At 36.2% G+C, this 19970-nt stretch overlaps 1 protein-coding gene across 4 annotated transcripts in view; it reads left to right on the forward strand.

Moving 5' to 3' along the window:
- Positions 1-19970, forward strand: part of AKAP11 (A-kinase anchoring protein 11) — a 43549-nt gene that overhangs the window by 10475 nt on the left and 13104 nt on the right. For all 4 annotated transcript variants that reach the window (XM_088051133.1, XM_088051135.1, XM_088051136.1 and 1 more), the window contains exons 3-8: positions 3499-3615; positions 7088-7135; positions 8539-8673; positions 9592-9856; positions 10297-14953; positions 17259-17414. In XM_088051133.1, the coding sequence (XP_087907259.1) occupies positions 3499-3615; positions 7088-7135; positions 8539-8673; positions 9592-9856; positions 10297-14953; positions 17259-17414 (5378 nt within the window). The remainder of the gene's footprint in view (positions 1-3498; positions 3616-7087; positions 7136-8538; positions 8674-9591; positions 9857-10296; positions 14954-17258; positions 17415-19970) is intronic.

Genomic DNA, 19970 nt, shown 5'->3' on the forward strand with positions numbered 1-19970 from the left:
GATAAGAGTATAAAAAAGTTACTAATTATAGTCTCTTAGTTAATGAGGGCTTTAAAACACCTCGATGTTGTAATGCAGTTAGGAAAAATGGTATGACCCAAAAAATGTACCCCCGAAAATGTAGACTTGTAAGTTCTTTCCCTTATCTTGTTCTCCCCAGTTCCCCTTATTGGTTGTGTAAACTCCCCCACACCCCTTTCCCCTGCCTTGAAAAAGGACTGCTTATCTATACCTTTTCCTCTTTCCCTCCTGCATCTCACCCCGAAGGATCCCAAGAAATAAAGCTGCACCTGCAATCTCAGCTAAGGGAAAGAGCTCATTTTTAGGGTCTCCTCTGGCAAGCTAATCTACCTCCCCTGCCTCCCTGGCCGCTGCAGGGCAGACAGTAGTAGCAGAGGGGTAGGGGACCTAGGAGTAATAGCACCTCCCCCCAAACTTACCACTGGTTTTGTCTTTTTGAACCACACTGTGGTAATGACTGAGACTTAAGAATTTCAGGCTGAAGCTCCTCACAGAAAATTTATACCTGTTTGTTCATGGATATCCTTATTCTTCTGCTTAAATAATTTCTTTTCTTTTGCTGATGTTCATCCTTCGTATTTTTTTTACAATTGGTGATCTGTCCTCTGTTAGCCTTGGTTTTTGGAAACTGTGTAAACTAAGGTTTTAGTCTGCTTCTGTATGAAAGCCTCTGTATTCCAGTGATTATCCTTCATAGTCCTACTTTCTGTGCTTGTTGTGAGTTAATCTTCTTTTTACATGTGGATAATACTGTATGTGCAATTACACAGGATGTCCTTCTCAGTGGCTCTGATGTCAGTTCTTTCACTAAAGGATGCATGTTTGCTATTTTCAGTGCAGTATCATATTGACCATTCATTCATTGCTATGCCATGATCAAGAAGTCAAAGTCTTTTATTTCTTGTGAATTTGCAATTCAATTTTAAAGCTTGCTTTTAGTTTTTGAGGACATAACTTTGTGTTTCTTATGGTTGTTTTTTAAAACACTCGTGCTGAACAAGTTCTTCCTGCATGGTTTGCTATTCTCCTTCTTAGCTGATGACACCTGCTTACTTCAAATTATCAACTGTCTTCATTTCATATTTACTTTGTTTGCTCATTAAATTTATTAATGATGATGGTGCTTGACATCATTTGCAAGATAAATTTTGAAGAAGTTGCTTACTGACCTATATAAACTATTCTCAAAACTCCTATCTCCATCCAGGCAAAGTCTTCATTTCCAAAACCAGCTCTTTTAGTTAATTCTGTCTGCATCTGGTTTTGTTAACTGTTAATATATTTAAGTGATCTACAGAAGTCCAGATAGATGAAATTTTTTCTTCTGTGTACGTTTCTGTTAATTTATATGTTTTCACATTTTAGGGTTTTTTATATTCATTAATATGGTCTGCCAAACAATGTACCTTCATTCCTCCTCATTTTACCTATGGATATTTTATCTCTTCAGTTGCATAGTGCCACCATGGGCTACCAGACCTGCATATAGTCTTGTATGCTGGTCCTCCCAGACCTTAGGGAGATTTTTCCAGTTGTTTCATCTTCCTTTTTATTCAACTTAATATTCTCCAAAATGTTGAGTTGTCCTTCACCTCAGTAGCTCATCATACCATACTCTGGTTCTTAGTTACCCATTCTGCCTTTCAGATGTTAACTAGGGAAAGGTACTTTTTTATAAATAAGGTGTGTGTAATAGTTTGTAGCTTTAGAAAAGCCAACTAGAAAATAACAATGATCCCTTCTCAAACTGGAGCACTATCAGATTGCAAAAAAATAGCAGGTCATGTTTTTTTTCTCCCCTAATTACTATTTTGAATATTGTTACTGATTAAATTGTTGTAGAAGCTGAAAATGAGACATTTCAACATACTTGTTTGGCTTCACAAATTACTTTTGTACAAGATGAATGAAGGAATTACTGGGGAAAAGTCCTTGAGCAAAAATTGGTATTGCAGCCTCCTGTAAATTTGGAAGATCCAGAGAATTAGAGAAAGGCATTGACAGCATTCTGTGGAAAGTAGAAAGTGGGAGCAAATTGTAGCTAAACATATGTGGGCAAGGGAATAGATAAAAGTGGAAATTAGGTGAACACTTCATTAATTTATTTCAAATGACCCAATAACTGCCTAAAATACTTTAAGAAATAGTTTAGCTGTTACTTTTCTATAAAACTTACTGTTTTGACTGCTTTAGTGTTTCTTGACCTTGGCTGTCAGTGTGACAGTCTGAGCCTTGTTGGCTAGCATTCTGAAATGTATTTTGGCAATTTCAAAGATCCCGAAGTTCTGTTTTGCTTTTGTCTGTTCATTCTAGAAGTGCCTTCCTAATTTTGTGTTGCCCTGAGCACAACCACAGTGACATTGCTCTAATAATTAGGCTTTCAACATAGTAGTATTTGATACTGATTTTTATACAGAGAAAAAATAAAATCTTTCTTGAGGTTTAACTGTAATATGTAAGATCACTTTTTCCTATAAATGGATGTGGAAGTACCAGAAATGCAAAACATTCTCTGTCCAAATTTGGTTATCTAGCACTTCTGCTGTTGTTTGAGAAGCTAGGAAAATTTGAAATACCTTGTCATTAATTGGACACATTGATTTCTCATGTCGTTTTTAACAGGGCAGTCTTACAGAGAATAATTACTGGGTTAATAATTTTTAACCATCGATGTTCTTACTTGTCTTCTTAACCTTCCAATTTGCTAGAGGAGATGAAAATTTTAAATTAAAAAATGATTGCTGGGTTCCTAAGACAACTGAGAGGATATTTTCTTTTTTACAAGCTGAGTGAATCAGTTTTTGTTGTTCTGTATTCTTATTTGCCTTCATAGTGTTGATTCTTTTGTTCTGCTGTGCTTTATTACACTGGGAGAAAGTCTTGGATTCTTCAGCCTTTTTTAGTCATCCCTGGCTGCTTGCATGTCACCATAAGTGTAATTACAAGAAATGTTACAAGAAGTATTTACATGGGATTAAGTCACAGTTGTTTTATGTTCATGGAATGGGAAAGAGTGTATATGGATTTACTTGGGCGTTTTAGTTTGTTTTCTTCCCCTCTGACTTTTGAATCCACCTCCATTACTTTTCTTGGCTAAAATTGCTTTTCATCCTATTTAAGGAAAAACTGATGGAAAAGTTCCATATACAGGGTGCAATGCAAGGAATAGATGGGATTTGGATTTCTTCTTGGATTCATCTGTTCTTTTTTTCTTTGTGTTCTCATCTTGCCTTTTTTTTTTTAAATATAGAATGTAAAACTATTTTGGAATAAAAGTATTGCTTGAAGAAAATGTACCTGCTTCAGTTTCATATCCTGAAGTAAATTTAAACTTCAAACGTGGTGATTTATGTACAAACTAATTTGAAATAATAATCAGTGTAGCAAAACTTGTGGGGAGCAGCAAATAGATGGATGGAGCATGTATCTGAATTTGAACATGCATTTTTTCTTAAACTTTTTTTCATTGTTTTTCAGAGTTTTGGTGAAAGTATACTGCACTCAATGAAGTCACTGCTACACAGCAGGAAAGAGTTATGCAGTGTATCAGCAGAGGAATGCTTAAATCGGGAAGAACAAGATTATTTTATTGAGGTTTGCTGTAATGTTCCCACTTATATGTATTTTGTGCCTACGATTGAAAATGACATCTCTTGAAGCAGTATGAAAAGCTGCAGGATAGTAAATAGGAACAATGCTGCAAGTTACTGACCTTAAAATCTATGCCCTCTATTGTCATTCCTGAATTTAGTCACTGAAGTCTTACAAAGGCTGTGACATTTCAAGGTGACATTTCTTTGCTTTGGAGGATTTTTAAAACTAGAAAACCAAAGTGTGTAAATAGATGACTTGGGTGTACTGCATTTGTGAGCACTGCATCAAGGTTGTATAGATGGTATCCTAACAAAGTAGCAGAACATTTTGATTAAGGTCTGAAGAAAAAAACTGAACCCTCAGAATTGCAGGTCTAGACTTTATGAAAAAGCTTGAAAGCTGGACAAGGTCTGGAGAGAAGTAGACCTGACAGAATGTGGGATTATCTAGGTAAATCTCAAGCTGAAAAGAGGAATTACTAGAATTGTTTGAGTTACAAGGCTAACAACAACTTCCCCCAAAGGGAAAAGAAAAAAAGTAAAAGCAAGGTGTACCACGTAACTTGTATTATGGGTTTTATGAGACTACTAATTTGTAGTTGACAGATCTGACAAGGAGCTTGGACAGGGAGAGGCTGACCTGAACAGGCCATGCAGTGGGGCTGACATAGAGAGAATTGAAGCAAAGACAACTGAGGAAGTGGTTAGGGAATACTGATAATTGCATGAGCAGTAGCAAGAGGCTGATTGATGTGTTAGGGTTGCTTGGATGACACCAGAGGTTCTGTGTGTAGCTGAGTGCATACAGTCATGGGTTGAGACATTTGGGGAGCAGGTAAGAAACTGAATTTGCGAAGGATGAAAGCTGTGACAGATTAACGTAAGGATGAAGAGCTATGCAGTGGAGTGTGAGCAAAACCTTGTCTTTATCTGATCAGGCAGCCCATGCTTTAGAATCTATGAAGGTTTTTTTGTCCTGTAGAAAATACCTGACAAATAGCTGGGAACATGTTTTATATGCCTCCAGTGATGATCCCTGTGGAGAAAGATAGCTGACTATATTTAGTTACCTTATGAGATCAAGCAATTAAGAGCTCTCTGGTTGAAATGTAAGAGGGTCAATATCCTGTCACAAAACAGGTATTTTTTCCCTAGGAAAACACAGGAAAAGATTCTTACATGGATGATGATGTTAGAAAAACTCAGACTTGAGAAAACCAGAATTGAGGTTTTCCTGTACTATTTCCTTTGTACCCATGGTGTAACCCTTCGAATACAGTGTCTCATACACTTATTTTTACTTTAAGGAAAGGGTTTGTGTTACTGATGTCCTTTTTATTTCCTTGGCCTACTCCCCAATAACTTTTGAACTGATCTACTAACTTCAGACATATTCAAGGTGTTAAAAGGTGATGTTTTTTTTCCTATGGAAACTGGGGTTTGACCACAATAAAGAGATCCACATTAGCCTTGTCATCACGGCAAAAATAGACAGACTCAGTAGTGTTGTGGTCCCTTTGACAGCTGTCTGCTGATCTCAGTGAATATTGCCTTCATAGCCATGATTCCCGCTCGCTGCCCTGTCTTTCACAATGAGTTATCCCATGGGAGAAGATAAGGGTTGGAATCATTATCTTGAGAAAGAGGAAGGGACATGTAAGAAGACAAAAAATAAACACTCATTAAAAAACCAAAGCAAAACTGCCAAAAAAAACCCCAAAAGTAACAAACTCTAGAGCCTCTCAAAATCTTCTTTAGAGAACTAGTTTATTTCCCAGGTAGTTTAAATTGTTTGATATTTTTCCCCTTCTGTGGAGGAATTCAGTTCATATTGTACGTACTGTACAGATAAAAAAATGTAGAAGTTGAAGAATGTCTTGCAGGTGTGCAGATGAATTGTGTAGGAGTAGAAGAGAAGGTGTAGGAGTTGAAGAGTAACATTGCTTAAATAGGATTGTTTCACAGTTAACACAGTGAATATGGTGCTGCAGATGTGTCATTTATCTGGAGCTATTTGGAATGCTGCAGAGAAGCATTATTTCCTTTATGATCTTGTAATACCTGACATAAGGATAAGTGGATGTAAGCAGGAAGATATTAACTGGAGGCATAAGATCTTTTTCCTAGCATGAAATCCAGCTCCTGAAATAAACAAGACAGAATTTTTCATAGTATGATTTCAGTTGAAAATAAAATTTGGGGTTTGTTTTTTACTCACACTTTGAAAGGACATATTCAAATCACAAATACCGTTCAGAATAGAATTCTGGCCATTTGTTTTTTCTAGCTCTGTACTTAAAGAGATTCTCTGTATATACAAGCAGGTAGCTGAACAAGTTAATAATATATCAATATAAACATGGTGGTGTTCTTTGGAGTAACTGGAGTAGCTGCTGCAAATTTATGACTTACAGCTTAAAAATCAGTCTATTATATAGTGCTCTGATGAAATGGAACCCAAACCATATCAAACTAAATTTCAAACATCAGTGGAAGTATTAAGTCTTTGTCCTTTATTCCATATCTACAAAATGGAAGCAAAAAGCAAATATTATATTCTGACACCCTTGTTTTGAAAATAAATGTCTTGGTGATTTTTTTTTTTTTTGGTATGCAGATGGCCTATTGATTTGTTGTTAGGGAAATAATAAGTGAGAGCTAAGGAAATCTGGCATTTGAAACAAAGTTTGAACAGTGACTGACTCTCTTCAGTCTGTGTTAAATGGTACAAAATACCTGTAGACAAAAGAGAGGGGCAATATGTGATAAAATATCTCCCTTTTCCACAAGTGCAAAAAACTGAGATAAAACTGATATTTCTGCATACTCAAGGTTCCTGAGCCTGACAAGACTTTTTTTTTTTTTTTTTTTTTTTTTTTTTTTGGTAGGTTGACTATTTAAATTCTTTTATGTTAGGGTTTGCTTACTTGGCAAAGGCATGCAAACATGTGGCTTAAGTAATCTGTTGTGTTTTGGCCTTAGGCTAATCAATTTACATGGTAAATTGCATAATGTGTTGGCATTATGCTTTATTCAGTATATCCAAATGTGTAACAGTTTATCAGCATAGACAGATTTCAGACTGGAACTGTTTTTGCCCAGCCTGAAGCAAGGATGGATGAGCACTGATCTTTGCAAAATCATCTTTATTTTAACAAATGTAATGAGGCTTGTATGTGTTGCTCTGTATATACCAGACACTAGAATAATTCCCGTGTAGTGAGTTTTAAATGTTGGCTGTGCTCTTCAGTCTGGTCTGACCTTTCTCAAGTCAAATAGTATAACATTACCATTCTTTATGTATGACTGTGTGCTACTGTTTGAGCAAGCTGTGCTGCCCTAAGGTATGTTTTTTGTGGCAGTAGAATAAAGCTTTAACTTAAAGTCTGCTGAATTTTTAACTCTTAAATATCTGCAGGAAACAAAAACCCATTTTTACTGTACTTGACTGTACTCATGTATTTATTTTACAGATTACGTTCATAGGTTTTGTGGAAGAGATGGGTACTGCTCACTTGCAGGTACAGTATATATCTATACCGGAAAATTTCTTCTAAGTAGCACCTAATTTTTTAAATGTAGGAAATTTGGTGTTCAAGAAATGGAATAGATGTATCTTAGTATTTAGAAACCCAAGTTTCAAATGTCATTGAAAGGTTGAAAAATAATTATTTTAATATGATAATCAGTGTTTATATATATTTACAATGTTGCCTGGGTCAGTCTTTGTACTAGGATGTGCTGGAACAACTTAAATGCAGTGGGACAGGATGATTGGGTGGGAGGGGTGTTTGGGTGGGAAGGGCCTCAGCTGGTTGTGTTTTTTGTGGGTGCTTTTTTTGTTTGTTTGTTTTTGTTGTTAAAAAATTGTGTGTATCAGTATTTTGGTTTATCTTACACTTAGTTGAGTTGTACTTACTGATATGGTGCAGTTGCATGTGTGAAATTAAACTTTACTGATCTGACCTCTGTGAATTGCTGGTTAAGGTTTAGGAGTCAGTATTATGGTTATATCTCAAGATGTTAATCTGGAGATTTAGATAAGGAAATATTATTTTAAAAGGTGTAGTGTAGCAAACTATGAGAGTTAGGATGTGCCATTTTCATAAGTTAAGGATTTAGTCTTCCTGTGCAGTTTACATAACAGTATAATTCATAACACATGTTCACAGTAAAATTCCATGTTTCTACTCTGTCTAGATCTTTGTAGAGATTGCTTGTAATAAATAGTTTGCTGATGTTTTCAAGTGTAAAACAGAAACTCTGAATCCATTTGTGTTCCATATTAGATCAATATTGCTAATTCTTCAAATTATTATACTAGATGTTCTTTCAAGTATGGGTAAGAACTGTTTGATCATTTAGCATTAGATGGAATTTAGAGACAGTTGGACAGAACGTGTTTGTGGAGATTTGCTTTGAACCACAGGTATAGATAGTGTTTGGACTGTTGAAAAAGAAAATTGTAACTCTTTCGTAGGCCTTTTTTTATTAGATAAATCTAAAGGCTTCCAGGGTCATGTTGAAGAAGTACCTTGCTCATGTTTTTGTGATAGGGAGCTAGAACACTGTTCCAATAAAGCACAAAGAACATGTAGAGATCCATTGAGAACCATCATTAGCTGAGGTCGGTGTAGGTGGGTATTTTGTAGGACATGCAACTGCTTTTCAGCAAATTCAAGGTTCTGCTTTATGACTTTTAGGCATCTTCCAAGTATGAACTGAATTAAATCTTGCTTACACAAGCTTTATATCACAGTTTGAGAGAGTAAGTGGAGGATAGAGTAAGAAGTAGGGAAGAAAAGAAAAACTTTACCAGAATTAGTAGATGTTAGGATTTAGGGGAGGTATGAAATCAACCCCACTGTCATTTGCATGCTATTTTTTTGATTTTGTATTCTCAATGTTTTCTGTTTAAAATCAGGAGTTGTCAGCTGTTTCTGTAGAGCTTCCAGATGTTCTGAAATCGCTCCAGTTGCGCAAACTAAAAGAAAATGAGGCCATATTTCTAAAAGACATAAAGAAATCCTTGGCAAAACCTTATGTCATGAAAAATCAGGTAAAATTTTTTGTGTCTTCTTGCATGTCAGCAGCATTACATTTTGCCTTCTAAAGACTTTAGTCTTATTATTTATTGTTATTGTTAAATTATAATTAATATAAATTAGATAAATATAAATTATGTATATTAATAATAATAATTATTATTATTTAGTCTAGCTTTTGGTTTTGGGCCATCTTAGCCACAGTAGTATTAACATTATATTTCTATTGTGTCATGAAAATAAACTGTGCTGTATTGTTTACAGAAAATACTTAACAAGTGTTTAATTACAGTGCTGATCCCATGCTTCTGCTAGGCTATAGTCCCCTTCACTGGCAATTTGGATAGAATATGAAATTTGTCAACTTACCTATCTTTGCTCTGCTCAGATAGCTTTCATCTTCAGTGGACTTTTTTTTGTTGAAACAGAGGCACCCAAAATTAAGGGAATGTCTGGTGTTCATAAAACTCAGCGATTGCTTTTCCTAAAAAAAAAAATTGTAAATGCTGTGAATGATATAATTTCCATTATTTTTATTTCTATATTGTTTCCATTATTACCATGCTAATTATATTCATTCCAAGTACAAATATTGCATATAAGATTAAAGGTACCTTGAAGAAATAGATATCCTATAAACTGAAATATTATACAGCATGAACATGCTCTGAAATACTGTGTTCCTCCACAAATTTTTAACAGGAATTCTTGGATACGTGTTATCATAGTTGTGTTACATTATTGCAATGATTTATTCAGAATGCAGACCTTATAGAAATGTGTAAGTCATTCTAGCTATCTCTCTGCACAAACTGTTGAATTAATTTTCTTGTATTTAAAATATTTTAGAAGTATTTACTCTTCATAAAAATGTATTGAAGGAATCCCTTGAAGATTGCTGTGTTTGCTTTCTCGTTCCTCTCTTTTTCAAGAATCAGCTTCCTGAAGTGTTTTGTGTGATGAGACTGTCTCCTTCGTTCCCAAGGATCAAAGTTGATTATATATTTACCTTACTAAGCAAGTATACCACAGGCATAAGATATGCAGTGGAAATAAACTCTTCACAAAAACATCAAACAGAGACAACCCATGGAGAAGATGATGACACCAATCAGTCAGTTTCTTCAATTGAGGATGATTTTGTCACTGCTTTTGAACACTTAGATGAAGACGAACCTTCAAAGATACTAAATACTGGTAAGTTCCTGCACACTTGTAGAAATTGGTATTTGAAAATTAGACTGTTGGGATTGAATAAGAAAATAAATGTAAATAAATTGTAATTTTTTTTACACTAATCATGATTTGTAAAGGGATGTTATGCAATTGAAACATTTATTTTTGCTCTTTTCACAGCAGCTAACCAACTCATAAACCAAAGATTTTAATCCCATTGTCAGATGAATATCAAATTAAATCTTGTCCTACTTTGTGTGCTAAAAAATGGTGATTAGATTTGTATGATAGGATTTAAAGAAAACAAAAGATTGCTTTAATCATGAAAGATGAGCTAGCATTTTGCAATAATAGTAAGCCCAGAAGTTGCCGCTAAAATCTGTCCAGTTTGCTGTAGTTCTGTGGAAATTCTTGGTTCTGAAGCAATCTCTTTTTACCTTGTTTTTTTTTTTTTTGTCCAGGTACGTGCAGCTTTACTTCTCAAAACCATCGAGATGCTGCTTCACAGACCATCCCTGCTCAATGTTTAGAAGCTGTTGAGTCGAAGATTCTTGTGGGTTCTGCACATCAAAAATCATCTGCCAGATCTTCTACTTTGATTGATATTTTGGCACTTAAGGAGCTGTCCTCAGTGAAGAATTCAGTTACAACTTCAATTTCTGATCCTTGGATACAAAGGAGTTTCTATAAGCCATATAAACCTTCTGATCAAGGTGTTAATTTTTTACGTAAAACGTTGTTTTCTTCCTCTCCAGCTGAATCCTCTGAGTCAGATTGCTCCAGCCCAAGCCCCATCATCTTCTTAGATGAAGAAGGGTATCAAAAAAGCTTGAAGGCAAAACTTCAGCTGCCAAAAATTCCAGTAGTAAAGGATGGTATAGAGGATTCAGACTCAGAAGTGAGTGAATTTTTTGATAGTTTTGATCAGTTTGATGAGCTGGAACAAGCCTTGGAAAACTCTTGTAAAGTTATTAGGGATCCCATCCTAGGGAATCCTGCCCAGAAAAGGAGGACTGCGCGTGAAAAATTGTCTTCTGCAAGCATTACAATGAATCCTCAGAAATTCAAGTTTGATCGTCCTACTCTTCCAGCCAATGTAAAGAAACCAACTCCTCGTAAGCCAGAATCACCATACAGCAGCATCTTTGAGGTCCCAGATTCCCCTCGCCCGGTTAAAACAGCAGGGGAAGAGAATGGAGGCTTCTTCAGCCCCATTAGGACATCGGCCTTCAGCCCCCTAGGGAGTTGCGGTTCTTCTGAATGTTTGTGTCGAATTAATCTTGGTGGAGATGGGACAGGTCAAGGTCACCGTGATGCAGCTTATAACAGTTACTCAGCATACGCTGACAGTGTTTCATGTGAAATACTGGGTTCTGTTTTTTTTCCTGAGTCCTCATCAGAACAAATGTGTGCAGAGAATGATTCAAAGCACAAGAGGGTTACTTTGAAAGAGAAGAAGAGGCAAGCTGCAGATCTCAAAATGAAAACTAGTAAGGAACCAGAGAAGCAAGCAAAATCTAAGCATAAGTCACTAATGATAAGGGATAGCATTCAAAAATTTGCAACTGAATTGGTTGAAAAAAGTTTTGGCAGTGCATTTAAAGACCTCCAGAAAGGTGTTTCTTCATGCACAAATGCACTTTGCCATTTGGCTGCTAGGTTGACTTCTTCAGTCTTTCAAATGGCTTTTTATGAGATTGGAAGACGTAGAGCAGTCTCGCTAAAGGAGCGTGCCATTAATGGCATAGCAAACTTTTTGGTGAGTGAAGCTATAACTGGTGCTTTGAAAGAATTGCGTCAGGTAAAGAAACAAATATTTACCAACACCGTTGCACGGTTTGCAGCAGACCTCGCTGAAGAACTTGTGTTTGAGGGAATCATGGAAGTATGCCAGTTTTCATATCCATCAACACCTACTTCACAGCCCTCATCATTTGATTATGAAAACAAAGTGGTAAGATCCTATGCCCGAGATTTGTCTGAATCTGTCATTCAGGAGGCATTTATTGAACTATCTCAGGTTGATGTGACCTTCACAACACAAGCAGCCATTAGTGTTTCCATGGACAATATCAAATATGTAAGTGCAGAAAGTATGTTAGAGTCAACACAGACTTCCACAGTTTCTCCTAATTTTAATGATAGGGTAGCATTAAAGCCAATCCAAGACTCCAATAAGGAATATACAGTACAGCAAGCTCTGTTTTGTACCTCTGGTGTTGTGAGTTCAATACCTGTGCCCTTAGCTGGAAGAGCTCTTTGTCAGCACCAGGTTTCCTCTGATGCTTACAAAGCAAAAGTAACCGCTGTTCCAAATGCTGATGACAGTACAAAAGTATTCAAAGACTCCACTCATCCATTTTTCACAAGCAGAAGGAGAGAGGAGGAAGTTGCTTCTTTCAGAAATATTTATCTAACTTTGGATCACAGTCAAAGTACTGAAAGTACTCCATCACTCTTTTGTAACCAGAATGATACCAAGCTAACAAATAGGATTTCTGGAATGAACAATAATACAGAATTGACAAGTGGGTCAAAAGGCATTAACACTTTCTCTGGAACTATGGTAGATATGATTGTAAATGAAGCTTATGAAACCATAACCTCATCTAGAGTAACAAAAGCAGTAGAAGAGTATTCAGATTTTTTAACAAGAAAAGTAACAGATAAAAAACCTTATGTGCAAGGTACTGGTGAAGACTCCCCCAAGAACATGTTTGCAAATCATTTGGCCAAGTATGTCATAAAACAATCCGTGGAAGAAAGTAAAACTGTGTTATGCAACACCAGTGAGAATTTAACATGTAATGTGAGCTCACAGATTTACAGGGATACCAATCAAAAAGAACAGTGTGTGATAAAGAAGCAAGAGGCTGAGAAACAAAGTAATGCTTCTATAATTGTTGAACAACAACAGTTGCCTTTGAATAATCCATGTAAATTTCTTACTCCAACTCATTCTGTTCAGTGCTTTTTAGAATCTAAAGATTGTTGGCAGGAACAAAAAGGAAACAAGTTTTCTTCAAAATCACCTCTGCCTTGTTCCACTGTGACTTTTGCTAGGCATGTTCTAGAGGACTGTACTGACACAGGAAGCTGTTCAATAACATGCTTAAACAAGCCTTCCAAAAAAAGCAATACCCAGAAACTATCAGCAGGAGCTTTGAATTACAGGCAGACTGATTGTTTTCTGCATGCAAATAGCTTTTCTTCAGAGATGTTTGGCAGTGAAGGTACTTTGCAGATGGAAGAAAAATCAAGCCTGAAACATGGAAATACCTGTTTAATGCCTGATACACCCCCACCTACTCCTCTAGTACCATGTCAAGGTAGTTCTGAAAGGAACCTAAGAAAGCTGTCCAAGAAACTCAAGGGAGAATTAGCAAAGGAATTTGCGCCTGCAACGCCACCTTCTACACCCTACAATCCATCCATTACTGAGTCCTCTGAAACTGAACATGACTCTTTGGAAAACGAGGAATTTATGCTGAAACTCATGTGGTCGCTTTCTGAAGAAGTGGAAAGTAGCGAAGATGAAGATCATTCTGAAATGCCTGTTGAGAAGGAAGAGCATTCAGCAAAAACAATTCAGTATGCAGATTGCCTAGCTAGCCACATAATTTCAGTAGCGACCGAAATGGCTGCTTCCCATTTAGGTGGGAAAACAAATGAAAGAGAAGCTGGTAGGCAGGTTCAATTAGGGTTGCAGAAGAAAAGATGTGGATATACTGCATTTATAAATATCCCAGAAGAGACATGTGATTCCTTGTGGAATTATGCAGGTGGTATGGCAGGAAAAGTCATCAATGAGGCCAAGAAAGTAGTGAAATCAAGGCATTGCAAGCTGTTGAGGTTGAAGCGGGTTAACTGCCAGGTGGATTTCTCTTATGTGAGAAAAGGCGATAAAGATGGTAGTTCAAAAGAGTGTCGTGGCCCAGTACAGGACCAGTGTCTGGGGGAGAGAGATTCATCTGTGCTTCCTTTACCACAAGGCTCAGGCCCAGCAGGTTTGACTTCCAAGTACCCGAGCTGTGAAAGTGTGACTGACGAGTACGCAGATCATGTTATCCGGGTTCTGAAAAGAGAAGGTGGTAATGCTGAGCTGTTAGTGGATCAGTATGCCAGCAGACTTGCTTATAGGTCTATTAAATCAGGCTTGCAGCAAGCTGCTAGAAAAAACAAACTCAGAAACAGCAGAAAGACATTTCCTGGGCAAAATGCACAGGTAAATGGTAGGCTGGAGCTGATCAAAGCAGGGAATAAAGATGCAGTACAGCAAGTGAAAAGCAGCATTCATCGCGGTGAAGACCAAATGTTCAAGAGGAGTGTTGGTGCACAGAGAATGGAATGTACAGAGTTTTTACATTTTTCCGAATCCCTTGCTCACAGTATCACTTGTGATGTCAGGAAAAAACTGAAAATGTCGGGAGCATGTTTGCCAAAGTCTCTAACAGATTCCTGTCTGTATAAAAAGACTGAGTTTGATGAAGTCACAGGGGATCTCATTAAAACAAGGTTTTCTAGGACATTTCGTCCTTTCTCCCCAGATCATAAACTCTATCATAGTACAGGTAATATAAATGAAAATGGCTACAGTGAAGGCATAATTCAAGCTATAGAACAATATGCTAGAAAAGTAGCAGATGATACTCTAGAAATGAGTTTAGAGTCAGCTTTTCTCCACGTGGCTGAAAACAGAAAAAATGGGGATAAGCTCTCGTATGCTGAGAAACTGTCTCCTTTTTCTGGAACTGTCTGCAGATGCTGCAGTATGAAGGAACACCGATACTGTACAGAAAGTATGTCCCATCATCTACCTGCACAAGAAACCTGCATTCCAGTGAGGCATTTTCATCATTCTGGATTGGGTGGTGCCTGTCAAAATTCAAGAGTGTTGCAGGTCGATATTCCCAAAATTCACGTTGATGTAGAACAGAGGACAGTGTTTTCTGACAAGGGGGCTACTGCGGCCATAGAGAAAGCAGAAAGAGAGCTGAGTTACACAAGTCTGACAGCTGACAGTGGTATTGGACAAGATGGAGTCAGTTTTGCTGAAAGCCTTACTACTGAAATAATGACATCAGCTATGACTAATATTGGTCAGGCAGTTACCATAAGGTAATACTAATTTTCTCTTATTTGTTGCATTTTGTACCAAAAAAAGGATTGTTACTACAAATATGTGCTCAGAAGGAATTTTAATATATATTTTCTTAGAAAGATACACATTATGTTCTGAATGTTTTCTTTTTGTTCTTCTGGTTATATTTAAATGACTCGCAACTAGGGAAAAAAAAGCTTTTTTCCACCTATGTGAGCTTGAAACCAAGGATACTATGTATATCATCACACACATGTTCCAGTAGGTGACCAATAAGTGAAACTTACTGTTTCAATTTCAAAATAGTACCTACAGTTGTACATACTAGTACTTACAGGTTTTGTTGATCTATGAGCCAAGATAGAATCCAGGTTTGATCCCTGTTCATACTTCCTCTTCAACATCGGATGCTGATCAAATGAGCCATTGCCTTGTAGTATGAATACTTCATTTTTTATTAATATTTTTTATTATTTGTGGCTGTATTGTAATAGTGTCTTTACTACTAGGAAAAAAAATAACCTATTACTTTAAGAAAAACAACTTGTTAAGCCACACTTTAGCTTATAAAATAGTAATACGATAACGAAGGAATTGACTTTGAAATTCTTGTGTATTTAGCAAAAGGTAACATACTGTTTCCTTTAATAGGTCTATAAGTAGGATATTTGCCACAGTAAATTTGTGGCAAACAACTGTTTCCTAAAACAGCTTGTGCTGTAATCAGAGTGAAATCTTTTCTGGTCCAAGAGCAATCCAATCCGTACCTTTTCTTCATTTTAATTTTGGAGTAATATTTACATACCTACTATATTTTTTTTCTGAGGGGAATTCCTCACACTGGTTTCTTTCTCTGGTGTTTAGAGGAGCATCATGATGAACAATGAATTGGTTTTTATACGTTCAGTGGCTAAAGGCTGCACTGGAACTGAACTAAAATTTTCAAGGTTTGATATGAAATATGTATGTACTAACAGCATAAAAGTACTTTTGAGTAGTATATTGTTGGTCTTTGCACAACAGGGTTGAGTCCTTACTCAATGTGTGAAAAGAAAGTCATGTGGTGATGTTTCTCTATACCTATGGAATCAAAGATGACACTTTATTTAAAAATTCTAGTTAGAATATGCCAACAACATTCAAAGAGATACTATTTATTATTAAATTGGGGGCAAGGAGGCAATATTAGAATTTCGCTGTGACAGAATTTATAAATGTTTCTTCTATTGTCATCTAGTGTGTGGTATGTAATACATAGGTTCTTTGAGAAACTGCCCTGTGTCATGTAGAGAACTGGTGCTGGTATAACTGTAAATAAAAATGGGAAAAAATTACCTTTTTTATTGCCCTGATGGGTTCCAGTTCAGCTACATATTTGTACAGATTTGTGCTCATTGGAGCAAAGTGTTAGGAATGATGTGGTTAAAGCTGGCTTTTTAAACAGTGAATGTTACTGTGGGTGCCTGCTGTGTGGGAGTAGGCTGATTGTTTTTCTTGAGCTTCCTACTTCATATATATATATACATATATATATAAAATCACAGTGTGCACATGAAAGTTACTTCATAACTGCATATTCTTGTTTTCTAAGGCTATTTGTTTTGTTTTGCTTTTTTTGGGTTTAGTTTGATTTTTTTTTTAATAAGGAGTTCAAACTTCTTTAAATGAAATGTTTAAGGTGTCTTCTAAAGATTAACCTCTATGGAGTATGGTTGCTTGATTGGTTTCTGGATAAAAAAATGAAACTTGCTTCCTGAGGGGAAAAATTCTGTACAAGTCATGGTTTGCTACACTTTCTTGAAGGAGAACAACAAATCTTTTTCTGCAGAAACCTTTTTTTAAAAACAGGATCCTAATGTTTTAGACACCAGTTTATACTTAATCACTTTGCCCTCAGTAGTAGACAACCTAGCAGCTTGTACTGAAGGCAGACCAGGGAAAATAGCCAAACAGTCCTAGGGTGAACAAATTCAGAAATGGTAAGTCTTCTGCTTGAAAAGAGCACCTTGATACACAGTCTGGAGAGCTACAGTGCATTCTGTGCTTCATAGCAAATAGTATTCCAAATGAGGCAATTCTTTGTACCACTCTTTGATTTCTAATGGAAGATTCCAAATAGCAATCGCTAAGCCTGTTGATGTTTCAGCTTAATTTGGTTGCACTATTTCTTGTGTTAAGAATAGGGCACACATTAAGGGATCCCCCACCTTTTCTTTTCCAATGAAATTTAATGTCTTTGGAATGGTGTTAAATTGCTGTGAATGAACTAAACACAGATCAGCATGAAATGCAGTGATGTTTTTGTCTTAAATTTTTGTTTAGCTCTGTTGGAAGAGAAGGATTTCACTCTGTTGAATCTGTTGTTAGCCAGCAGATGAGTCTTAGTATTGGTGATGATAGCACTGGGAGTTGGTCCAATCTAAGTTTTGAAGATGAACATCCTGATGAGAGCAGCAGTTTTCTTCACCTAAGTGACAGGTAATTATAAAGATTTAGTATAGTTAAACAGTTACCTTGACATCAAATAACTTGTCATCAAGTGATATTTCTCCTGGGGTTTGGGGGAGAAGAGATTATTTTTGTCTTCAACACACAATGACTTTTTTATTAAATATGGCTCTAACATTATGATTTTGTTTTCTTACAAAATGTTGTTGGCCATGAATGTTCATACTCTGTAAAATATATGGAGAGTGCATTGTCATTGATAGCAGGGAATCACATCAAGTAAAACTGTGCATATAAAATTTAAGTATTAGCAAAAGATGTAAGCATTTTAAAAACAACCATGCTAGGTAAAATACAGCTTGAGAATACAGTTTATAAGTTGTGCTCTAAAATATTAAAACTTAATCCTTGAGAAAATATTTATATAAATTCACTTATTTTTAAATATAAGTAGTAGCTTAATTTGCATAATGAGCTTTTACAGCTATTTTTGTCTTTTTTGGGACTGGAATTTATAAACTGCTCTAATTGACATTAGTGGAGTATTTATATACTGCTAACCATGTACTTGCAGGTGTGTAATACTGGAACTTACCTGTTCAAGGTAATAATTTTTTCTACAGAGCTTGTCACTGCAGTGTCCCTGGCTGATTGATAACTAACAAAGATTAGAATGGCAATTCTAAAATTTGCAATTTATCTGCCTGTTTCCAGGGAGAATTATACAGAGTTGTGTCCCAAGCTTCTATATAAGGAATGTGTGAGGAATGAATAAACTTAGTTTTTTATGACTGATATTAAAAAGTTCAGCATTTCTGTTGAAGAATAGCAGAAATGGGAGAGAGATTTTTTTCTTTAGTTAATACTTCCAGCATTGCTGAGATTTAAGAAAGTATGGAAGATATGCTTGCTTAAGTAATATCCAAATAGGCTATTTGGTACCAATGTGAAACTACTCAGTTAAATGCCTGCAGTATTTTTCATGTTTTGCTTAACTAAATAATTTAATCGAACCGCTACTATAATTTATCACTCATGCACCTTAATAATTTTGCAAAGGAATACATTGAGAGTTATTTTAGTAAAACATCATCTCTTGAACAAGTGAAAATGATGATGAAAATTTGAGTATAAGGAAGAATAGTTACTATATTAGCAGTTACAAATACACAATAAAATACAGATTAGTTGATAATGTGAAAAAGTATAAAAAAAAATCTGGACCAGTAGTGCCTGTGCTGTATTTGTTATTAGTTTATCATTCCCAAAAGAGATGTAAATGAAAAGAAGGTAATTTATATAACTTGGAAGAAAATCTGTGGCTCATTAGAGGAGGAGTGACCTGAATTAACATATTACTCATAGAAGGGGAGGCATAATTTGGATAGCAGGGTGTTGATGGAGGAAACAGGCATGTGCAAATCGATCAGCTCGTTTTACAGAACTAATTGTGGCTTGGTGACAGCATGTGTGTTCGTCTGTGTTGCTGAGGTTTATCAGGTGGAGGGAAGGATCTGGGGTTGTTGCCCTGTGTAAAAAAAGATAGCCGGGGGAGATCTGTAACAAGACCAGATTCTGTAATTGTACCCTGTTGTGGTTTAACCCCAGCTGACAACTGAGCCCCATCCAGTCAGTCACTCACCCCTGCCAAGGTGGGATGCAGGCAAGAATTGGAGGAATAAATGAAAACACTCATGGGTTGAGATAAAGACGGTTTAGCAGGTAAAGCAAAAGCCGTGCACAAGCAAAGCAAAACAAGAAATTAATTCACTGCTTCCTGTGGGCAGCTCCATTAAGATGAAAGTTATTTCGAGAACTTGCTAGTTAGTTATGCAGGGAAGTGCTTGTGTCTTCTGCTTTTCATGCCTAAATCTAGTGACTTAGATTTAGAATTAAAAGGTTCTTAAGCTTTCTCTCCAGTTGATGTGTAGGTATGAGCATAGGCATATGTAGGTAGACATAGGCTTTTCATCTAGCATCCAGGTTGGGTTATACTCAGAGCAGAAACCTCTTGTTTGTTATTCTTCTGCTGGCTGCTGTTGAAGAGCAGCATGAACCCTTATAGAGGCATTATAATGCCTTTGTCTGTTTATTGCTTGTGGTTACAGAGTTTATTTTAAAGACTGCTAATTTGGATGTTAATTAGAAAAAGAGCTCATCCCTTTCTCATACCTCACTGTAATCATATGGTTCAATGTATATGATTATTTCAGACCAACATTGACCTCTGTAAGTGCATTAAGTCTCTCTCCTAATCAGAACAGTAGTGTGCAGAGGTTACTCTGTTAGATTACAAATTCTTTATCCTTTAGTATGAGAACCAGGGCAGCTTTTCCTTCTATTTATGTTATACATCTGTAATTTCCATCGAAAGAGGTGCTGTGAGTGCAAAGTATTGATACCGATAGGCTCTATTAAGTTCTTTTATACCTGTAATTTAATGATTTTAAGCCAAATTTAATATTTCATATAGAGTGTGATAGTCTCACACAGTAGCTCAAGAAATGTTTTTTTAGACCAGGTTTGTATTTTCTGTGAGTTGGTTTCTTCAAAAGCTTCTGCTCTTTAATTTTATTTTTTCTTGTT

This window comes from Pseudopodoces humilis, chromosome 2 (assembly GCF_049639895.1).
Source record: "Pseudopodoces humilis isolate 2021_Gansu_Grassland_sample_001 chromosome 2, ASM4963989v1, whole genome shotgun sequence".
NCBI classification, from domain to species: domain Eukaryota; kingdom Metazoa; phylum Chordata; class Aves; order Passeriformes; family Paridae; genus Pseudopodoces; species Pseudopodoces humilis.